General features: G+C 43.5%; 1 protein-coding gene across 3 annotated transcripts in view; it reads right to left on the reverse strand.

Annotated features, from left to right (window-relative positions):
• Window positions 1-19,172, reverse strand: part of DOCK5 (dedicator of cytokinesis 5) — a 116,148-nt gene that overhangs the window by 6,524 nt on the left and 90,452 nt on the right. For all 3 annotated transcript variants that reach the window (XM_051640884.1, XM_051640883.1, XM_051640885.1), the window contains 20 exons: window positions 18,447-18,541; window positions 17,409-17,487; window positions 16,798-16,898; window positions 15,716-15,774; window positions 15,055-15,209; window positions 13,379-13,464; window positions 12,692-12,848; window positions 12,132-12,172; window positions 11,934-12,024; window positions 10,632-10,751; window positions 9,797-9,886; window positions 8,922-9,026; window positions 7,496-7,637; window positions 5,129-5,210; window positions 4,839-4,923; window positions 4,021-4,107; window positions 3,616-3,792; window positions 1,548-1,631; window positions 603-740; window positions 329-495 (listed from right to left, as the gene is read on the reverse strand). In XM_051640884.1, coding sequence (XP_051496844.1) covers window positions 329-495; window positions 603-740; window positions 1,548-1,631; window positions 3,616-3,792; window positions 4,021-4,107; window positions 4,839-4,923; window positions 5,129-5,210; window positions 7,496-7,637; window positions 8,922-9,026; window positions 9,797-9,886; window positions 10,632-10,751; window positions 11,934-12,024; window positions 12,132-12,172; window positions 12,692-12,848; window positions 13,379-13,464; window positions 15,055-15,209; window positions 15,716-15,774; window positions 16,798-16,898; window positions 17,409-17,487; window positions 18,447-18,541 — 2,141 coding nt within the window. The remainder of the gene's footprint in view (window positions 1-328; window positions 496-602; window positions 741-1,547; window positions 1,632-3,615; window positions 3,793-4,020; window positions 4,108-4,838; window positions 4,924-5,128; window positions 5,211-7,495; window positions 7,638-8,921; window positions 9,027-9,796; window positions 9,887-10,631; window positions 10,752-11,933; window positions 12,025-12,131; window positions 12,173-12,691; window positions 12,849-13,378; window positions 13,465-15,054; window positions 15,210-15,715; window positions 15,775-16,797; window positions 16,899-17,408; window positions 17,488-18,446; window positions 18,542-19,172) is intronic.

Raw genomic sequence — 19,172 nt, forward strand, 5'->3', positions numbered from 1 at the left:
TTAAAGCACTGTGTTAAGAAGCTGTGGCCTCTTTGTTTGCATTGAGAAATTACTGTGAAAAACTACAGTTATAACCATGGAATTCTCAGTGAGATTTGTGCTCCTAAGTTGCCCTAGCAATTTTTAGTTGGATGGGGCTTGGAGCAGCCTGGGCTGGTGGGAGGTGTCCCTGCCCATGCAGGGGGTTGGAACTGGATGATCTTGAAGGTCCCTTCCCACCCAAACCGTTTTAAGATTCTATGACTCTATGACTCATTTTAAGAGGAACTAATACCTCCAAAGGCAGATCCCCACTCTTGTAAATCCCATGGAAAGGCTGCTTACTCACCCATCTGAACCTGGTCTGGAGGAAGTGCTGTCAGATGAGGTGGAAGACGTGGAGACCACAGAAGATGCCACAGATGTGACCGAGAGCCGCCTCAGCGTGGAGGACATGATGTAGGGCAGCACGACAGAGCCAGACCTGCTGGGTTTCCTCTCCGTGAGGGAGGGAGGCTGCAACAAACACCCTCCTGAGAAATCCTGGAGCACTAACTCCCAAGTGGGAGAGGGGAGAGCTGTGTTTCTTCAAGGCAAAACACTGCACAACCGGGTACACTTACCAAAGTGATCACACCGTACTGCTTCTCCACCTTCTTCTTCAGCTCTTTGAAGCAGGAGGTCAGTCTGTCATGGAGAGGCTTCAGCTGCTCTGTCAGCTTCTCACCATGGATCCTAATCCCTTCTGCCAACAGTGGCATCTGCAAGGAGGAACAAAATTCAGCCACAAAAGGACAAATCAGATCTCACCTTCCAGGAAGAAATTTCCTATGCATGTTAAACATCTGAGATAAAAAACAAAGGACTCAAATGAACATGTCCTGAGTTTGAAGAGGCAAAAAACCAAAAAGCAATCACACAATAAGGAAGCTCAGCTACTGCCTCAGCAACACTGTAGGAACTTGACTGTTTGTTTGAGCTCCATGTGTTCAAGACACAGGAACACTTGTCCCATCTCTACCTGCAGTTCCCTCTTCCCTACTCAGCCCCCGTATTCTGCTTCGCAAAACATAGCACATGAAATGTTGGGGGATCACTTCCAAGCCCCCAGAGCTGTGGGATTGTGAGGTAGCTTGAACTGCTGTGTGGAAATACGTCCAAACTGGTCTGCAGGGATGCAATCTGCATTGCAAAGAACCTAGGGCAATTTTTCATTGCTCTGCAGGTCAAAACAGACAACTTCCAGCATTCAGACTGACAAAACATCAGGCCTGATGACTTCATGCAGAAGTAACAGAAGTTTTGTTACTCTCAGGAGGGAAAAAAAAAAAAATAAAAACCTATGCCAAAATAGCAAATACTCCAGAACAACATTTCAGAGCAACACAAGGTACATGGAACAGTCTAGGCCACTATTTTCAAAAATAACAGTTACTTTGAAATCAAAACCTATACACACCCCCAGATTGTTCTTAGAGAATTTGTCTGCATTCTCTCTCCAAAACAATGATGCTGGGAAAACATCTGCACTCACACGTAGTGTTTCCACTTCCTTCTGAATACAGTACCTGCAGAGCAATCAGTTGCTTCAGCAGTTCAATTTTATCTTGATCTTCAGGATGTTCTTGAAGATACTTCTCTGTGAAAAAGGCCTGAAAGCAAAGACAGAAGCTGACACAGACCCTGTGTTGCTTTCACAGCTAACCCAGAGATACCTGTACTTTAAAAGCAATTCATTGCCATTGTTCCTCATATTAAAAATTGATTTTGCTGTCTCCTGACACAAAGCTGAGGAAGAAAGAACCATGGTGATTTGTGGAGAACTAGCTACAAGACATTTCAAAAAACCCCCCCAAAAAACCAAACCCTATTTTTTCAGTGATACTTAAGTATGTATTAAAAAGTTACTTCCTTGGAAGGGTTTTCTTCGGTTCCATCTCCCCTCTCATGAAACTATTGATTTGAATAACTAAAGTTCCATTAGCTGTCACTCAAATTCAAGAAGCAGATCCAGGCTTTTGAGTTCTCACCTCAGAAAGCCTCTCTGGTTTTTAGCACCCAGTGACCTGCAGGACACAAGGCCAAACAAACCACCTCAGCTGCAGGGAGGTGAACAGGGCATCTCCTGCCTGCAATTTCCTTAAGCTCTATGATTTAAGCCCTTAAGTACACCATTTTCACATGGGGCTCGTTACAAAATTCAGCAGAAATAAAGTCTGTGTTCAGAGTTTGACTCACACTTTGCTCCAACAAAGCACCTTTAGTCTACACTTCTTATGTGTTTACCTTTACTCAACAGAATCTGGTGTTGGTTTCAAGTTGAACAAACACTTTCCTGGACTGAAGCCTTAAAATTGTGCCAACTCACATGATGTGCTCCAGTGTATTGCATTGAAATGTGGCACAACTCCTGGGCAGGAGAACTTAATTCTTCTTTTTCCTAGATAAAATCCCTAATAATTTTTCATTTGGTTTTAAAACCAGTCTCTGATCTGCCTCAGCCTCTGCCTATATTTTTTAGTTCTGCATTCCATTAACTGGACTGTATGCACAAGTGTTTATAGGCCTGGTGGTATGACTCTGAAAAGGGCTGATGTCAAGAGAAGGTTAGCCTGGGTAGGTCCCAGCAGATTTTTCTTGAAAGTGTTTAATTATTGCAAGAAGAAAGCCCATGTTAAAAACACAGATTTTGGCTTTTGGCTCAAATGAAACAATTAAAACTCAAGCTTTTAGCCGCCCACAAAAGCCAAATGTCCTGTACTGATCTTCAGCTGAAATAGGAAAATATGAACCAGAAATGAGTATTTCCAGATGTGGTTACAGATATTTTGTGTTTCCTAGTTTTAACTGCTTTCCCACTTTCGTAATTCTAAACTTTATGTCAACCTTAATTCATAAAATGGGAGGATTTAGGGCCAAATGCAGCCCTGGCAAAGGATGTGACTCCTCTAGAATCAGCAGTTAGACCCCAGATAAATCAGACCCTCTCCCAGTTCACTTTTGCACCTCATTTCATGTGACTGGAACACATCTGAGAAGAATTAAATGTGTTCTAACACCATCCATCCAGTTGATGGAAATAAGCAATATATTTTATACTGGAAACACCATCATTAGATGCTGGGAATAAACAGCTTAAGTTAAACATCACAATAAAGGAAGAACTGGTCAACTGAAGTCAACTGAATAACAAATGGGTAGGAAACACTGCTTGTTTTTCCCTGAAATATATGCTCTTTGCTAAAAGACTCCAAAGACAGAAAGAGAAATCCTCATTTGCCTCACCATTCTATGTTAATACAATGGAGAAGACTCTTCTGCTTTGTTATTGCAGCATTAATTGGGCTGACCAAGCACCTCAGCGCCCCCCTGAGCCCCATTAGAGCTGGGTCACTCACCTCTGAGGCAATGCACAGCCCTACAACTGAGCAGCAAAGATGTGGAGGTTTTTCCACCTTGCAGTCTGGTGGGCATTCCTCATCTTTGTTCTCCTCTCCTCCTCTTTGAGGATACAGCTACAGAATGCACTACTGCTGAGAAACAGCTGAAAACTGACCTTGGGCCTCCCGTGTTTCAAGCCCTGTCTGAACAGACTGAGCTACAGATATAGGTGAAAATTAAAAAGGTGAAAGAGACCTTCTCATAGTTGGTGTAGCCCCCCATGACTGCTGGGTCCACGATCCCATTCAGGAGCATGGAGAGAGGATGCACAGGAAGACTCCGGTCCCAGACATGTTGCTGGACAATGTTGCTGATCTTCTCATTGGTGAGTTCCATTGTCTCGATGGCATTCTCCAAGGGGCTGATCTCTTCCTGAGGGGAAGAAGAGACAGAATAACCCTTCACCTGCCTCCACTGAATATGAAGTTAAGCAAGCATGAAAAGGCAGGCACATCCAATATCCACTTTGGCTTTGATCCGAAGCAGAAGTTACTGGTGTGCCACCTCCAGCAGTGGAAGGACGAGCAGTCCCAACTGGTTCAAGACTCTGCCTCACAAAAGGTTAGAGGGGATGAGATCCAGCCCATATGAAGAACTCACTGTTGTAATCTGCTTGACTTCAAACCACTTCAGGATGCCTGGAAATGAATAGGCTGTCGTGTAGGTTGTCCTTTCTATCCACATGTTCTAGTTAGAGAAGGAAAAAAGTCCAAGATGTAAAGGAAATATTGGTCTTGCAATTAAGTTCTCTTCTGGGGTAGATCATGTAACCAACACTAGCTGGCAGGACTTGCACAACAGCTTTCACCTGCACTAACTGGGATGGAACCCAGTGGTTTTGGCAATCACCTCTACTACTTCAGTGGTACCAACATGAGCAGCAGGAGGCCGTTACACTCTGTGTGGATGGATCAATGTTAGCAGGACTGAGATTATGGCATGTTTAGCCAGAGTGATGTGCCTCAGCAGGCCTCATGGGCAGCATGGAAATATGCTATTACACTGTGCCCCAGGCTCACTCTCCACTGCAAATCCTAAGAAGTTGGCCTGAAGTTTGAACTGATCTTTCATGGGTAGAGGATGGTGTCCTTAAGGACAGCTGCAGCACACAGCTGCACTCTGTAGGAAGCTGCAGTTAAGACAGCACAATAATTACAGACCCTACATCAAGGACTTTGAGCATTACAGCTTCATCTGTGGAGCCCTTGACATTATCACATTGGCTTTATGTCAAGACTGAAAACGCAAAATACAGCCCTTTGCTTCTCCTACATTTTAACCAAAACATTGCAACAAGGTGGAGGAAAAAAAACCTGTGTCAGTGCTGTTCAAAATGCCACCAACTAAATAAATAAATGCACAGGATTATCTTCTCTAAGCACAGACAGTCAAACTGGCATTAAAAGCAAAGGACTCACAGCAAACTCGTTGTCTGGATCTTTTTCTCCTTTCCTGACTGGTCGGGAGTGTGTGAACTGCTGCACCTCATTTGCTCTGTAGTAGCTAGAAACAAGCAGAGTCAATGGTGAGTTTTCTCATCTCCCATCCTCCTTCAGAAATGTTCTTCTGTTTCCTCTCAAAAACAACCAAGTTTAAGCTGGCCTGTGACATTAATTGACACAAGACACAAAGGTACTCACTGCACCCTGTGCCGGGCTAGCTGAGAGAAATACAGAGGAAGTGTTGAGAGAAAAGGAAAAGAAATTACTTCAAGATCTGTTCAGGAACAGGTTTGTCTTTGTAATTAGGTGGCAGGTTCATCACAGGCTTCACAATAAAGCACTGCACATCTGAGCAGCTAGAGTTAAGGATGAAAAACTATAAATCCTTTTGGGAAAACAGGAGAGGGAAATACAGGAGAGAGGGAAATACAGGAGAGAGGGAAATACAGAGAGAAATACTCTTCCTGTTTTCATCAAGTGTCAGACTTCTCAACAAGCCCCTGTGTTCTTGTCATGTTTGAAGAAAAAAACTTAGTAGTTCATCAACAAGCACAGGTATTACATTGCTTCTTGCAGTTTGTAGGCTACTCATGAACTAAAAGCCCCCAAAGGTGAATAGTTCCAACTGTTGACATTCCCTGGTGAAATGCTTGGGAAATCCTGGGTGCTACTCAGTTCTATTTTGGTGACAGAAAACCAAGATTCTGCCCTAGGTTCTGTAACTGATGCATCTGTCTCTTCTCCCTCCCCAACCAACCCACAGTTATTAATCAGATTCTTCCAGCACAGTGAACCTACTGCTCCCTCCTGGTGTTTAGATCAATAAAACTAACTGAGGAAAGCAGGCTGGTTTGAATCAGTGAATTTCTGCTTCACCTCCAGCTTTTGCACCTGTGAACCACCACAGAAATTTTTAAAAAGTAAGAGTATCCCCAAGCACAGCAGCTAAATGCTGTTCCTCCAGAGTTCTGTTCAGCACTTGCCAATTGCAGCCTGAAGAGGCAACGTTTTACTGGTGGGTAGGGTGGCCCCACACATCCTTCATTTCACCAAGGGTTTCTAACCAGTATTTTGAAAGCAAAGGCAAGGTCATTCTGCCCGTGCTGAAGAGCCAGCTGGATCCTAGCCAAACCTGAACCCCAAACCACACAGCCATGTCAGCCCAAGCACTGAGCCCAAGCTAATATATTCTGCCTCTCAGGAGAGCTTAGGAACTCGGGCTCCATGCCATGCTCAGCATGCTGGACAGCTTCCCCTGCAGAACTGGTGGAAGACCAGCCCGTTTCACTGGGCATTCCCTGAGACTGTGCACAGCTCACTTAGGACCTCCAGCCCACTGTTGGGAAACTATCAAAGGAAGAAGAAGGCATTTTAGCATACAAGAGTGAGGAAAGAAACTCTAAGCAAAAGTAAAAAAAAGCCTGAGACAAAGGAGGTTAAGAAAGCATGAAATTAAAAGAAACTACAGAACCATCAACCCCTGCCTAACACAACAGTGATTTGGGCACTCAAACTCCTCATCTTTTCAGAAGGTGTTTGTAGGAGTCAGAGAATGACCTGTACCAGATCCAAGCTATGCAGCTGCTCCCCTTTGTCATGGGGCTATGCCAGAGACCCGGAACCAAACACCCCCAAACTTTTGGAAGAGTTCAGATCTGGATCCAAATTTTGCAGTTCAGGTTCATCTTGAGCCAAAAACATTAGAACAAACACAAACAGATGCAAAGGAAGTAGGTGAAACAAAGCAGCAATAGAAGAGGCATTTTTTGATACCAAGTTTGGTCTTGAATGCATTTTCATTTCCTATGTGGATTTAGTGCTTGGCAGGCTTATTGCAAGAGAAGCATCTGGTATCAGTGCTGGAGTTGTGCAGACTTTTAAGGCCAAAATGGACCATCAGATTCTCTAGTCTGGCCTGTGTAACACTGGCCTCTATAACACAGGCCAGAAGCCCAGTAACTTGGTTTTTACTGATGTGCGTCTTCCAAGAGCACATCTGCTGCTGACTGGAAGTCACAAACAAGAATCTGAAGCATCTTCACCAGGTTGCACTTGGTCATGCTCACAACTGAGAGAATCTTTGTGTCACACAGTCTGGAGTTCCATCAGCATAAACTAAAAACAAAAAAACAAGAAGGGCTGAACACCCAACAACTTTCATCAAGGTAATCACACTTCTTACACCAAGTGACTTCTAGAGAAAAAAAAACAGCCACTTTATAAATGCTAGTTAACTGCAATCCAAGAGAGATTATTTCCACTTTCTTACTCGTTTTCCCTGCCTGTAATTTACCTATTTCACCAAGAAATACTAAACTGGATCACAGGTATGCTACAGCAGTTACCACCTCCTGCTTGAGAAGAAGGAACAAGAAATCCTGACCTGCAGTCTGTTAAGGGTTCATCCTGACAGCAACTCATTTAACTCTGAAATCATCAAGCTCTCTCTCTTTCAGTATGTTTAAATTCACTACTGCAACTCTGATTAATCTCTTTTTCATGCCCAGTACCTGCCTCCAAGGCCCCCCTGGAGCAGTAAGTCCCTTGCTTACTATTGTTTTTTAAAAATTGTGTTATTCTAGGAAAGAGGCAGATCTTGAATATGCCAAAACGTATTAGAACCAAAAAGATACACTGTTTAGGAGAAGACTTGATCTCTTCTCCTGGAGGAGAAGTGCTGGTCATCTTCTCAGCACTAGGAAACTGGGTCAATAGCTTCAGGTTAAAGTCCTCCCTTCGTTCATACTCTTTGCCACGGTAGATAAAAATTTTATTCTGTGGGTAGCAGAAGAAAAAGAGAATTAACACTTAACAAATCAACGAGAAAGAGCCCTGCAAACACACACAGAGCAGCCTCAGAGATCTAGTGTCTGTGAAGGGTTGAATCCCAGCTTAACAGACAGCAGGAGCATGAGAGGAGAAACACAGGCTGGAGTGTCAGCACAGCAACTCTGCAGTGGCATCTGTGCATTTGTCTAGAAATGTCATCATTCCACACACAAGTGCTACTGAATCTGTTCATGCTTTGGAGAACTCACACATTCAACAATGAAAACTCAATCAAGGGACTGATGTTAAGTAAAAGAGCACACGTCCCAAAAAGTTCTTTAATGCAGGGAACTGCACACTCCTTGCCAGCCCACTTCTGGCAGGAGTTAACTGAGGGATCTCTGCACAAAACCACAAGTTCCACCTCCCTTCCATTCCTGGCATTAACAGGAACCTCTACCAGAGCAGCTAGCTGGGGCACTCTGCACTGCACACTTAGCAGCAGACCATGGCCAATTATATTTCCAAATTGGCCACCAAGCAGTGGTGATTTCTGGAAGGCATGGCTTCAGAAACATGACCTGGAGGTGAAAGCCTTCCATGCCAGCCAGTTCCACAGTCCTAAGTTAACATTCTTCTTTTTTTATTAAGCTTGGCTTCCATTTAAGTCCAGCAACTTCAAACAGCTACAGTCTGAAAATGTAAATGTTCCTTAATTTTAAATAATAGTTGGGAATATTTTCTAGCACCCTGCCCATCTGACTCACTTTGGCTCCATTCTTGTTTTATAGTTAGCACAGATCCAGAAAGGCTCAGCAGGAATCTCAAGCAGGAAGCATCCTGCATTTTAATTCTTCTGCGTGGGACAAACTCTCCCTAATGTGTTTGAGCACTGAAATGATCCATGTCCTGAACATTAGGTTGATTCAGGCTGAAAAGCAATGGGATAAATTCTTTGCAAGTTCAATATTTTCTAGTGGCAACAATCATGTTTCTGAGGAAGTGCAGAGGGCACAAACACAAAAGGTAGGTTCTGTTTCAGTCCATATAAGAACATACCAATTACCAAACAAACCCTGTTGCAACATGCAAACTTGATCAAAGCTGGCAACACAACAACGTCTGGTCTCTCCCTTGTCTCTCTTTACATGCTGAAATGTTTTGGAATACTTAAGGGATTTAGATTTCCTCAAAAGGAGTTTGATATCTGCATCTTCTTGGAAACTCTGCAGGAGTTGTGACTTTTAGGGTACCCACCACTCCAGAACTTGAGTGCTGAAGAATTCTTACCCGGAGGAAAGAGGGGAAACCCTGGCCATAGTACCCAACAGCAAAGTACTCTGGTTGAGGTCTCATTGCCTTCATGATATTCTCATAAAAAGTAGCTCGTTTTTTCTGAAAAAGAAAAAGCATTTTCACTTTGGATGATTCAAGGACACTACCAGACTGTAGCTCACATTCCCAGTGACAATTCCTGACCTATTAGTTCTCCTCTAAGGATTCTTTTTTTTTGATACAGAATCTCTCATACTTATCCATTTACTTGGTTCAATATTTGTTTTTTCCAGGCCAGAATCAACTTCATTTCCTGCTCTGCAACATGAGAACAATGCCATGCTTTTTAGGATTCCAGGAGGATACTTGAAATCCTCAACTATCGCAGCACAAATTAAAAATAAATATGTTCTGAAACTGAGCAGACACAAATGGTGACAAATGTCAGAGAACTGGCAGAAATAAAACTGGGCAGATGATTCTCATATGAAAACATAAAGACCATCTGGTTGCATCTTGAACCACTAAAAAACATAATTCAGAACCAAGATGATTCTGTGGTGCTGTGTTCACACGCAGCAGTTTTATCACAGAATGAACAAGGGGATGAGATTTACAGAGCCTGAAAAAACACCATCAAATGTTCCCTTATTTGATCAACACTAACAATGCACAACATCTGCACACAATATTGTCACGGTAATTACAAGGTCAAACCCACACACTTAAAAAAATTACAATAACATTCTTCTAATATTAATATTAAAAACCATGGAGGTTACGTTGGTTTCTTTGTCTTTAACCTAAGTATATTTGGGGCTTATCCTGCTCAACAATATTAGTTTAAGCAGCAAGCAGCCTGCTGAAAATGGAGAAAAAAAACAACTTACCAGGAGATTACCAAGTCCCTCATAATCAAAGACCTTGTTTTCATACATGTCAGCCAGCTCTTTGCTTAGCTGAATGGCTTTTTCCCACATCTCCATGGAGGGTGAAGGGAGGCAGGTGGGGGAAGAAGAGCACAAGCAAAAAGACAGACTCAGATAAAAGCATTCATTACCACAGATAGGTAAACAAAAAATGCAGCTGATTTTAATTCAGGCAGCACTTTAATGCACTGCCAACTTCCCCTCAGCCTCCATACTCTACTTTTTTTTTTGCAGTAATTATTATAGTCACACAGCTCTTTTGATTTGTAGATCTGAAAGTGATTTACAAAGCCAGGTTTCTATTGTTACTCCTGATAGGGAAAACTGAGGCACCAAGAGGCAGAAGGACATGTCTGAACAGCAAATCAGAGAAGCCCAGGTGGTCTCTTCTCACACTAAACCTTCATCCCCTGCATCAGCCTTCCTTGGGTTTGTCTCATTTAGCCCTGGTAGCACCATCTACCCAAAGTGCAATTACCACAAGTTCAGCATCAGCCAGACAAACCATCATGACCAAGTACCAAAACCTGACAGAAGCCACTACCACAGTTTTCTCATCTACTGAGAATCTTGAACAGGGTTAATCTTTCAGATACTTTTTGACTAACAGGGAAAGGAGAGGATTCCAACACATGTCCTGCTCATGCCAGCACTCTGGTGGGCCCTGTGAAAAAGTCAGGCCTGAGCATTAAAGGCCTGTTCTGGAACCACATCTGCTCTTCCCCTTAAAACCAACTTCTGTCAACTGCATCCACCAAGCCAAGCAGTTATCAGTACACACTGCAGAGACACTCACCTTGCCCCTGTCAAAGAAGGAGATAATTTCTTGGTAGAGTTTTTCCTTAAGTTCCTGTTGTGAGTAGACATAGTAGCTGTCCCTCTGCAGGAGATGGGGGACACATGGCTTCTCAGACCACTAACAGAGAGATAAAAAAGGCAAAGTTGAAAGAACTGGAACCTTTTCAGATTACCAGACCCTTACAGTGGATAGACTCACCCGCATTCCAAACAAATCCATCAAAGCAAAGGGAGAGCAAGCAAGTTTTGCACTGAGAGAAGCTGAGTGGGCTGACTCATGACACAGGCACAAACACCACATCTCAGCAGCATGGTTAGGATCACAGAATCTTAGAATGGTTTGGGTTGGAAGGGACCTGAAAGATCATCCAGATCCAACCCCCTGCATGGGCAGGGACACCTCCCACCAGCCCAGGCTGCTCCAAGCCCCATCCAACCTGCCCTTCAACACTGCCAGGGATGGGGCAGCCACAGCTTCCCTGGGCAACCTGGGCCAGGGTCTCACCACCCTCACAGCAAAGAATTTCCTCCTCATCTCCAACCTCCATCTCCCTCTCCCAGTTTTCATCCATTAAGATTATTAGTAGCTAGTAATACTAGTAGAATTACTATCCATTAAGATAGCTAGCAGACAGCATGCAGTAAACTCTTAAAACCACTTAAACCACCCCAGCCAGCTGCTCAGAGAAGCATCTGATTATGCTCTCCCACTCCATGTAAACAGTCAGAAAGCTTCAGTTATGTGCCAATTTTTTTCTATATAAACAGTTAATTTTAAATCAGTTTAAGAATTCATCTGAACTTCTACAATTTTGAAAGGCATATTTAAAACTAACTTTAAATACAAGTTTAATTAAATCTGCAAAACTGGTTTGATTTTGGCTTAAAAGTCTTAAGCCAGCTTTATTAAGTGTATGCTTTATTCATCTGAGGAAGACATGAAGAGGTTGACTTAAATGCAAATTAAGACAGCTGAGGCTAATACAATTTACACTGTTCATACACAAGTGGAAAAAACTGTACTATGACCCCAAACAGAGAGATTTTCTCCAGCTCACTAAAGCACTCTGCTTAACCAAGAGTGTGGAAGAAATTGGTACCAATAACACTTTTGCTTTAATCCATTTAGCTGCCCTGCAGTTTGCAAAATTGTGAAGCTCCTTAATGACCACTAGTTTTGAGGTAAGGCAAAGTCACATTACAGAAAGAAAAAGAGTGAATTGTTTATTCTGAGCCTTCTGAACTTCATTTAAAACCCACATCATGACATGGGAAATGAAAACTGGCTTTAGAGTAATACCTGGAGCAGCTCTGCATGGAGGAGGAGAGTGTATGCTGCCTCTGTGAAGTTCTCACAGTCTGTGTGCAGGTCTCGGAGTTTATAGAGATACCTAAACAAACAAAAAGCAATTGTTACTTGATGGGAAGGGTTCCTGGATCAGTGCACAGAGCACCAAGAGAAACAAAGGCTTCTCTACAGGTTTATGGGGGGAACTACCTGATATAAATGTCCTCTCGTTTCTTCTCCTTATAAAAATTCTGCCAAGAAAAGATCAAACTTTAGGTTGTACAAAGTGCCATGGATTTGCATAATCATCTTCAGTCAAGTAACTTAAGCATCAGGTTTAGATATCTCAAAAGATCTTTGCTGTCATTTTGCTTACTTAGGTGCATATATCCTCGCAGCCATCCCTTCAACATAACCTCTAGCCAAGGGGGAAGTCAAAGGCAGAAAGTGGCTTGTCCAAAGTCATACAGGCTCGTTGCAGTGGAGCAGACACTTAAACCCACACTTCCCCAACTCTCAGCCATCTTTCCTGTCTGTATTCCAGGGCTTCAGATGGCCATGCACACAAGGACCAGCCACATGACTTGCTTTTGGACTGTCCATCTTTCTAAGCTTTACAGCTGTCAATAGCTGGTAGCCTGATTTAGGCCCATCACTAGGCAGAAATGGCATGAAGAATTACTTTAAATCCTACAATAAAAATCCTTCAGAATCCACAAAAGCCAGGTCAGTGAGGAGACAACCCAGTTGAACCCCAGCCCTGCCCATACCAGCACATTGACAGTGCAGCTCATGCGGTTCTCCTTGCTCTCATCATGCATGATGGTCCTGTAGTCCAGCAGGTTCTCCAGGAGGCTGCTGACCAGCAGAGCAAACACCTCTCCAGAAGCAGACAGGTATTTATGCTTCCGACAGTGCTCCAGGAGGCTGCAGGTACACCCAGAGAGAAGGGAGGGAACACTCAGTTAGCTCTGAGCAGTGCTAAGTAGAACTTCAGAGTAAACCACCCAAAGAGCCCCCAGCTCAGTGAAATGTATTTCCTGAACAGACACTCCAGTGCAGCACAGCTCAACACCCCCAGACCTGAGATGCCCGAGTCAGGCAGGACAAAGCCTGCCTTGATCAAAAACCTGGGCTCTACTCTTGGTGCTAAAAGGCTCCTCTGACTTGGCTTTAACTCTGAGCCTGCTGTTCTCCAGCTTTTCCAGTTACAAACCCCTGGCCAGTTTGGCATCTGCCTCTAGGCTTTCAGCTCCAACTCAGAGCAGCTGTGCAAGCTGCTGCTCCAGAATAGAAGCATTTTAAGGCAAACAGTCTCAGAATACCTGCATATTAAGATCACTGTCAACTGCACTGCTTCCCTTATCACTGGGGTAACAAATCAGGGTCTGTTTGTACTAGAAAAACAGACAACTAAGCTGTAAAAAAAGAGCCTCCATGTTCTTTATAAAACTTACAGTTTCTCCAGCAAAATCTTGTACTGTTCGTCCCCTCGGCCACCCTCCACTTCCTGATCCAGCTTGGTTATCAACTCATTTTCAAACTGAAAAGGCAAAATCCACAATCAAATAGACAGCAGCTCTCAAGAGCGTGGTCTGAACACCAGTAATGCTTCCAGCTGGCATTTCTGACCTGCCCCACCCTCAGATGCTGCTTTCACAAGCTAAGCTGGAAGATGCTTTCATTGTTCGTAGAGGATAGAATGGTAAGAAATAAGATGACAAGATTGGAGCAAGGAAATTGAAGTCCCCCCTATCTCATCCTAAGACACTGGAGAGTCATGCTCTGGGGTAATGCTTTGCCTTCTCCTCCATCCATTAGCAGCTCAGCTTTGCTGGGATGGAGAGCATCTCAGCAGCCAAGTTACAGATTGTAAAGGTCACCCACTAACCCTGAAGAAACTGAACTCCTGCCACCAGTCAAGGGCAAGTCACAACTCTCTGGCCATCATAAACACTGTGACTACTAATTAATGCATCTTCTCAAGCTGCAAGAACCAAGGCTTGTGTGATTGTCTGTTGAGCCATAAAGACAAACCCTGTTATTTGCAAGCAGGTCAAATACCCAGTCCCAGTTCTAACTGTAGCTCACATGTCAACACCACTGGAATGGAAAATCCATGCCACACACATCCTGCTCCCTTCTCCCAGCTCCAAAAATCCCCGAGACCCTGTGGCCAACCACACTGAAGACTGATGACCCCAGGGGAAGAAAGATCCTACATGCACACTGAAGCTGGGGTCTGAGCTGGTATGAGGATGGTGCCTGGGGAGATGCACATCACATCTGACAACAGTCAGAAATGCCAGGGTGGCTGCCTTTTGGATGGATGGCTCCTATCTCCAGGGAGAAGACTGTCTACAGCACTACTACAGTGTCTCCTGCCTGCCAGGTGAGATGTTAATGTCTGATATCCCCAGGGAAAGATGGAAGAATAAGTCCTTAGAAACTGCAGAGAAAACTTAACCTCAGGGCAAAAGCTAAGATCCTCCTTTTCCTTCCTCACTTTCTGGTGCTCTCCCAGTAGCAGCCAAAGGCAACTTCTGAAGAAACTAGCACAGGGTTGGACTCAGGAATTCAGGCCCTGTTCCCTGCTCTGCCCTTTTTCTTGTGTAGCCTCAAGCAAATCATGTCTGTCCCTTGTGTCACAGTTCTACTTTCCATACTGGTGGCATCAGTGTTCACAAATGTGTTCTAAAATTTAAGGTTAATAACAGACTAAGGGCTGAACAGTCCTGAGTGTCCAGCAGTTTTCTCTATGGTAACTTGTATTTACAGCCAAAAATTTGCCTTGGGGGAATTTCAGTGATAAAAATGTATCTAGACACTACTCTGTAGAGTCTTAGGGTCTCCAAATTTCTTCACAATTTAGATGTGTGTATTCAGACATCTGCTAATGCAGAAAAACAGGAAAACAGAGTAGCTCATTAATTACCAAAGACATGCAAAAGTAAAGTCAGGGAAAGAACTGAAGAGCTCTGGCTCCTACAAAAAAACTTAACAATCCATTCAAGTGTTTGGCATAATGCTTGGTTTGTGTGTGGTCTTCTTGTTTGGTTTAAATGTTCCCCTCTCCCTTCTTGCCCAATGCAGAGTGTGGAACATCTGCACTGAAGATCCCAGACTCCCTTACCATATGGAAGTTTCTGTTCCCACTGAAGTTGAACTCGCACTGCATCATGTCGAAGAAGATGGGAATGGTGGCTTTCCTCAGCTCAGGCTCTGGGACAAGGGTTACCTCCAGGATTGGCCCTACCATTGCTGGAATGAATTTTATTTTGTGGGGACCTGCAAGAAAGTCAGATACATCCTAACAGAACATGGCTGGTTGAAGGCAGGATTTGGATATCCTTACGTTTAAGCACATGATTCATATAAATTCAAGACCATAAAACTGAGACACTGTGCTTAGCAGGCATATTGTGTGTTGATAATGGATACTGAAGGTAGACTTCACGTGTTATGGTTCCAAAATTCAGAAATAATCCAGGAAAATAACTGATGTGAATTGCATGCATGTTGGAAATCACAAAGGCTCTCTAAAAAATTCTCCACTGCTCCCTCATACAGTAGAACAACCTTTATAAAGAATCTAACAAATTAGCTCAGCAGCTGACATGAGACAAGATCTGCTTTTGGAAGCTACTCCCAGAAAAAGAGATCTTGTGCTCTGAAACAGCTCAACCTAAAGTGTATTTTCCCACATTAAACATGAGCAGCTTTTGTAAAGAAATAAAGGATTTGAAACCCAGCTCGAGAGCTTGAATAAAGATAATTCTTTAGCTGGAACTCACCCAGATTATACCACATATCCCTGATTTTGAAGCCAATTTCTTTCCTCATGTCCCCATACCTAGGAAAAAGTATTAGAAAGAAAAGATTTAAAAGGCCTAGAGATTGAAATTACCTTTGAAAGTTGCAGAAGAAATTTAATGGCAAAACCACAAAACCTATTACCCTCCTCTTACAAAAACCACACACACAAACCTGAATGTGCTGGGACCCAGGGGTTCCCCAGGATATCCTCCCTACTAAGGGAAGTTCCTCAGTACTATGTACCTTTTGTTGTCAGTAAAACAAAATTGGCTTCATCCTGGCTCAAACCAGGACATGACCACATCTTTTATCTTTTATGTTCCTTATCCCAGCCAGCAACAAAGCTGCAGTCCTCCTATTTCCTATAATTCTAACAGAGTTTTGTTATATTTGGTGTTTTTCCCTAAGAGCTTCAACTTGACATTACATTTAAGAGGATGGAAGAATGTTTAACGACCAAGCTCATTAAAGTCCTCATTATTGCAGGAAAAAGATGGCAAACATTAACTACGTATGCCCTAATAAAACTCTGTCAAGATCTACAAAGACATTTAGGCATTTGATTCCAGCTAAATGCAAAAGTAAAAGCTGTTCAGTGTCCTGGCAAATTTTGCCAAGTGACTCAAAATTCCTACTGTTGGGTTGATTAGTGCCTCTGACATGTTCTCACTTTCAAAACAGAAAAAACAAAGAGGGGACTAAAAAGCTGCAGAGGTTTTAGGCTTCCTTCTTATCTACTTTACACAATGGCTGAGGAATTGCAGATGGTATTGGTGGGAACCATGTCAAGCCTTCTAGGACAGACCTTACAGTGGGAAAAATCTTTTGGCAAGGTGCTTAAGTTCAGCTCAAACAACTCAGGATCTAACCAGACTCACACATCCAGTGTGAAGAGCTGACATCTGTCCTAGTCACCTCTCCTCCCTTTATCATTCATTAATCCAGCACTTCCATGGCATTTTTCATCCCATCCTAAGATTGTACAGGGTATGTCTGGGACAGTCCAAACGAAGCATCTTAAAAGGAAAAAGGTCTGGCAGCTTTTAAAGTGTAAACTCACTTCTTGATAATTTTGTTGCGTTTGGCTTGTGAGAAGGTCTCCAGCTGGAGGGATTCGTGAGTGAGAAAGGCCACAGCCAAATGGAAATAGTTATTCCAGAGCTGTGGAAGAGAAACAAGCCTAAAATAGGAGAAGACAAAGGGAAAGCAAGAACAGATCTACACAGCCCCAAGTGCTGTGCTCTCCCAGGTGATTGTTAAGGAGGAAATGTAGCACCAGTGATGCTGCTGGTTCGTACTCAGCTACCGCAGTCAAGTCTGAAGCAGAGAACAGCTTCACGTTTCTCACTCTTTTTAGCTTATGCTTCCCAGCTAAAGGAAGTGACACAGGGCACACCCATGCAGTATTTTGTTCTGCACTAGGCAAGCAGCAAGCAGCTGCAGTCAGCACACTGCTCAGCCTGGCCTCCTAAAGCCTGCAGCAGCTGTGTGCTTGCAACTTACTGCTGCGCTAACCAGAGCTCTGTCATTCTAAACTGCTTCACATTCTGCTGCTTTTTTATAAAAGACTAGGGGCATTTTCCACAGGCATTCTCCATATCACCAAATCTGTTATTCCTGCCTTTCAGGACTGGGGTCCCATAAGAAAATCCAGGAACAATGGAACATTACCTGGAGTTCAAAATTTGCTTGATCCAGAAAGTAACGGTTGAGTACGGAGGTGAACTGGTTCACTGCCCGGAGGAAAACCCTGGAGGAGAGAAAATGTCAAGTAAAAGGTGGCTCTTGAAAAAAACAGTATTGCTGTTTATGTCTCCTACATGTGAGCTGAGGAGACAAGACCCTGCCTGTTCCAAACAAGACAGCTATTCCTTTATAATGCCATTTCACTTCTTTCCCAGTAGAGGGACATTCTGGCAAGTTATTTCTCTGTAAGCAAAAGAAACCCTGACTGGAGGCAGGTGAGCAACAAAAACACTTTGGGGTCATTCAACTTCTGACAGTGCAGTGTCACTCCAGATGGGAGCCTCTCCAGTTTAGCCTGTCCCCACCACTGAAATACTCAAATAACCTGCTACTGGCATGTCCTTCTCCACTGCACCCCCATGACAGGGGAGCTATGCTGCCTGCTGGAGGGGACATGCATGACTGTGCCATGCACACAGCAGGTACAGGTTTGTTGTCTCTTCATTGTGTCCCCAGTGCTGTTGATGCCCCTGCTGGGGTACCAGGGCTGGGCCATGTTTTGGTGCTCAGCAAGCCAAAGCCATCCCAGTTGTACAGACTTAGCAGGAGAGACTGACTCCCACAAGGCCCAAGTCCACAGCAGAGCAGTGAACCTGGGTAGCTCTAGTTTACAGGCCAGCACACTAAACCCTAGACTGTATGTCCAGCTTTACATTTGCTGTGTGGCTCCCCCAGAATTGCAACCAAAAAAGCTTCTCTGCTTTGTGCTGCACTCCCCAGCAGATAAATGGCTGGAGAAAAGATGGCATGGTTTTGGTTGTGTGCCTTTGGGCAGAAGGAGAAAGGCTTCCAGTTCCATCAGAAGTGGGCAGGCACTCCACTGAAATCTAATTTAAATCACCCTGAGACTGTAAAAGAAAACAAGCCCATGTAACTCCAGCCTGCTCGTGTGAGCCACCCTCCCTGCAGGAACAAGAAAGCTCCAAAGCAGCAGCAAGACTTAAAACAGCAGCAACTTTGCACCTGCTCTGCATCATATTCATGACCATCCAGTCAGCTGCATAGACATTTTTTCCAATCAGATCCTTAAACATTATGAATGTTTCCATCAGGAAGTCCTGTTAGAAAAATAAAAACAACAGCCCATCAGGTTGAATATGGTAGCCCTTTACCCACATGAAAATACTGGGAAATGCAAATGCTTGCAATTGCATTGATTAATGACTGCATTGATCAGCAATCAATACACTGTACCTCCTAAGAGGGACCTCTTATTCTGTGGGTATATTCCAATAACTACATTATTTCTGACATCTCATCCATTCAGCTACAGAAGGAGAAATAATTCCACACAACATGTTGGTCTGTTTAATTAAATCTGTCTTTACTGTTTTGAATTAAGCTGTGTTGTAGGGAGTTCTGGTGCTCAAGCTGGATTAAAAAGCAAAACCAATATTCAAGGACTTATTTCAAAATGTCTGAATGGTGACAGTGCAACAGCCCTAGGCTCTATCTTCTAGAAAGACAAATTAGAATGTATTTTCACATCCCCAATTAGTTAAGTCTTTTCTGATCCAGTTTAAGTGGGACAGTGAACATGTTGTCAGACACATGGTTTACAACAGCACTGTGGAAAAGACTCCTTTTTGCACAAACTGCTCCAAGAAAAGCTGTATCACACCTTAAAACTCTTGCAAGGCAAGGCTGAATTATAGAATAAAAGGAAAAGGAAAAAGAAGAGAGATGAAC

The sequence above is a fragment of the Apus apus genome, chromosome 26 (genome assembly GCF_020740795.1).
Source record: "Apus apus isolate bApuApu2 chromosome 26, bApuApu2.pri.cur, whole genome shotgun sequence".
Taxonomy (NCBI): domain Eukaryota; kingdom Metazoa; phylum Chordata; class Aves; order Apodiformes; family Apodidae; genus Apus; species Apus apus.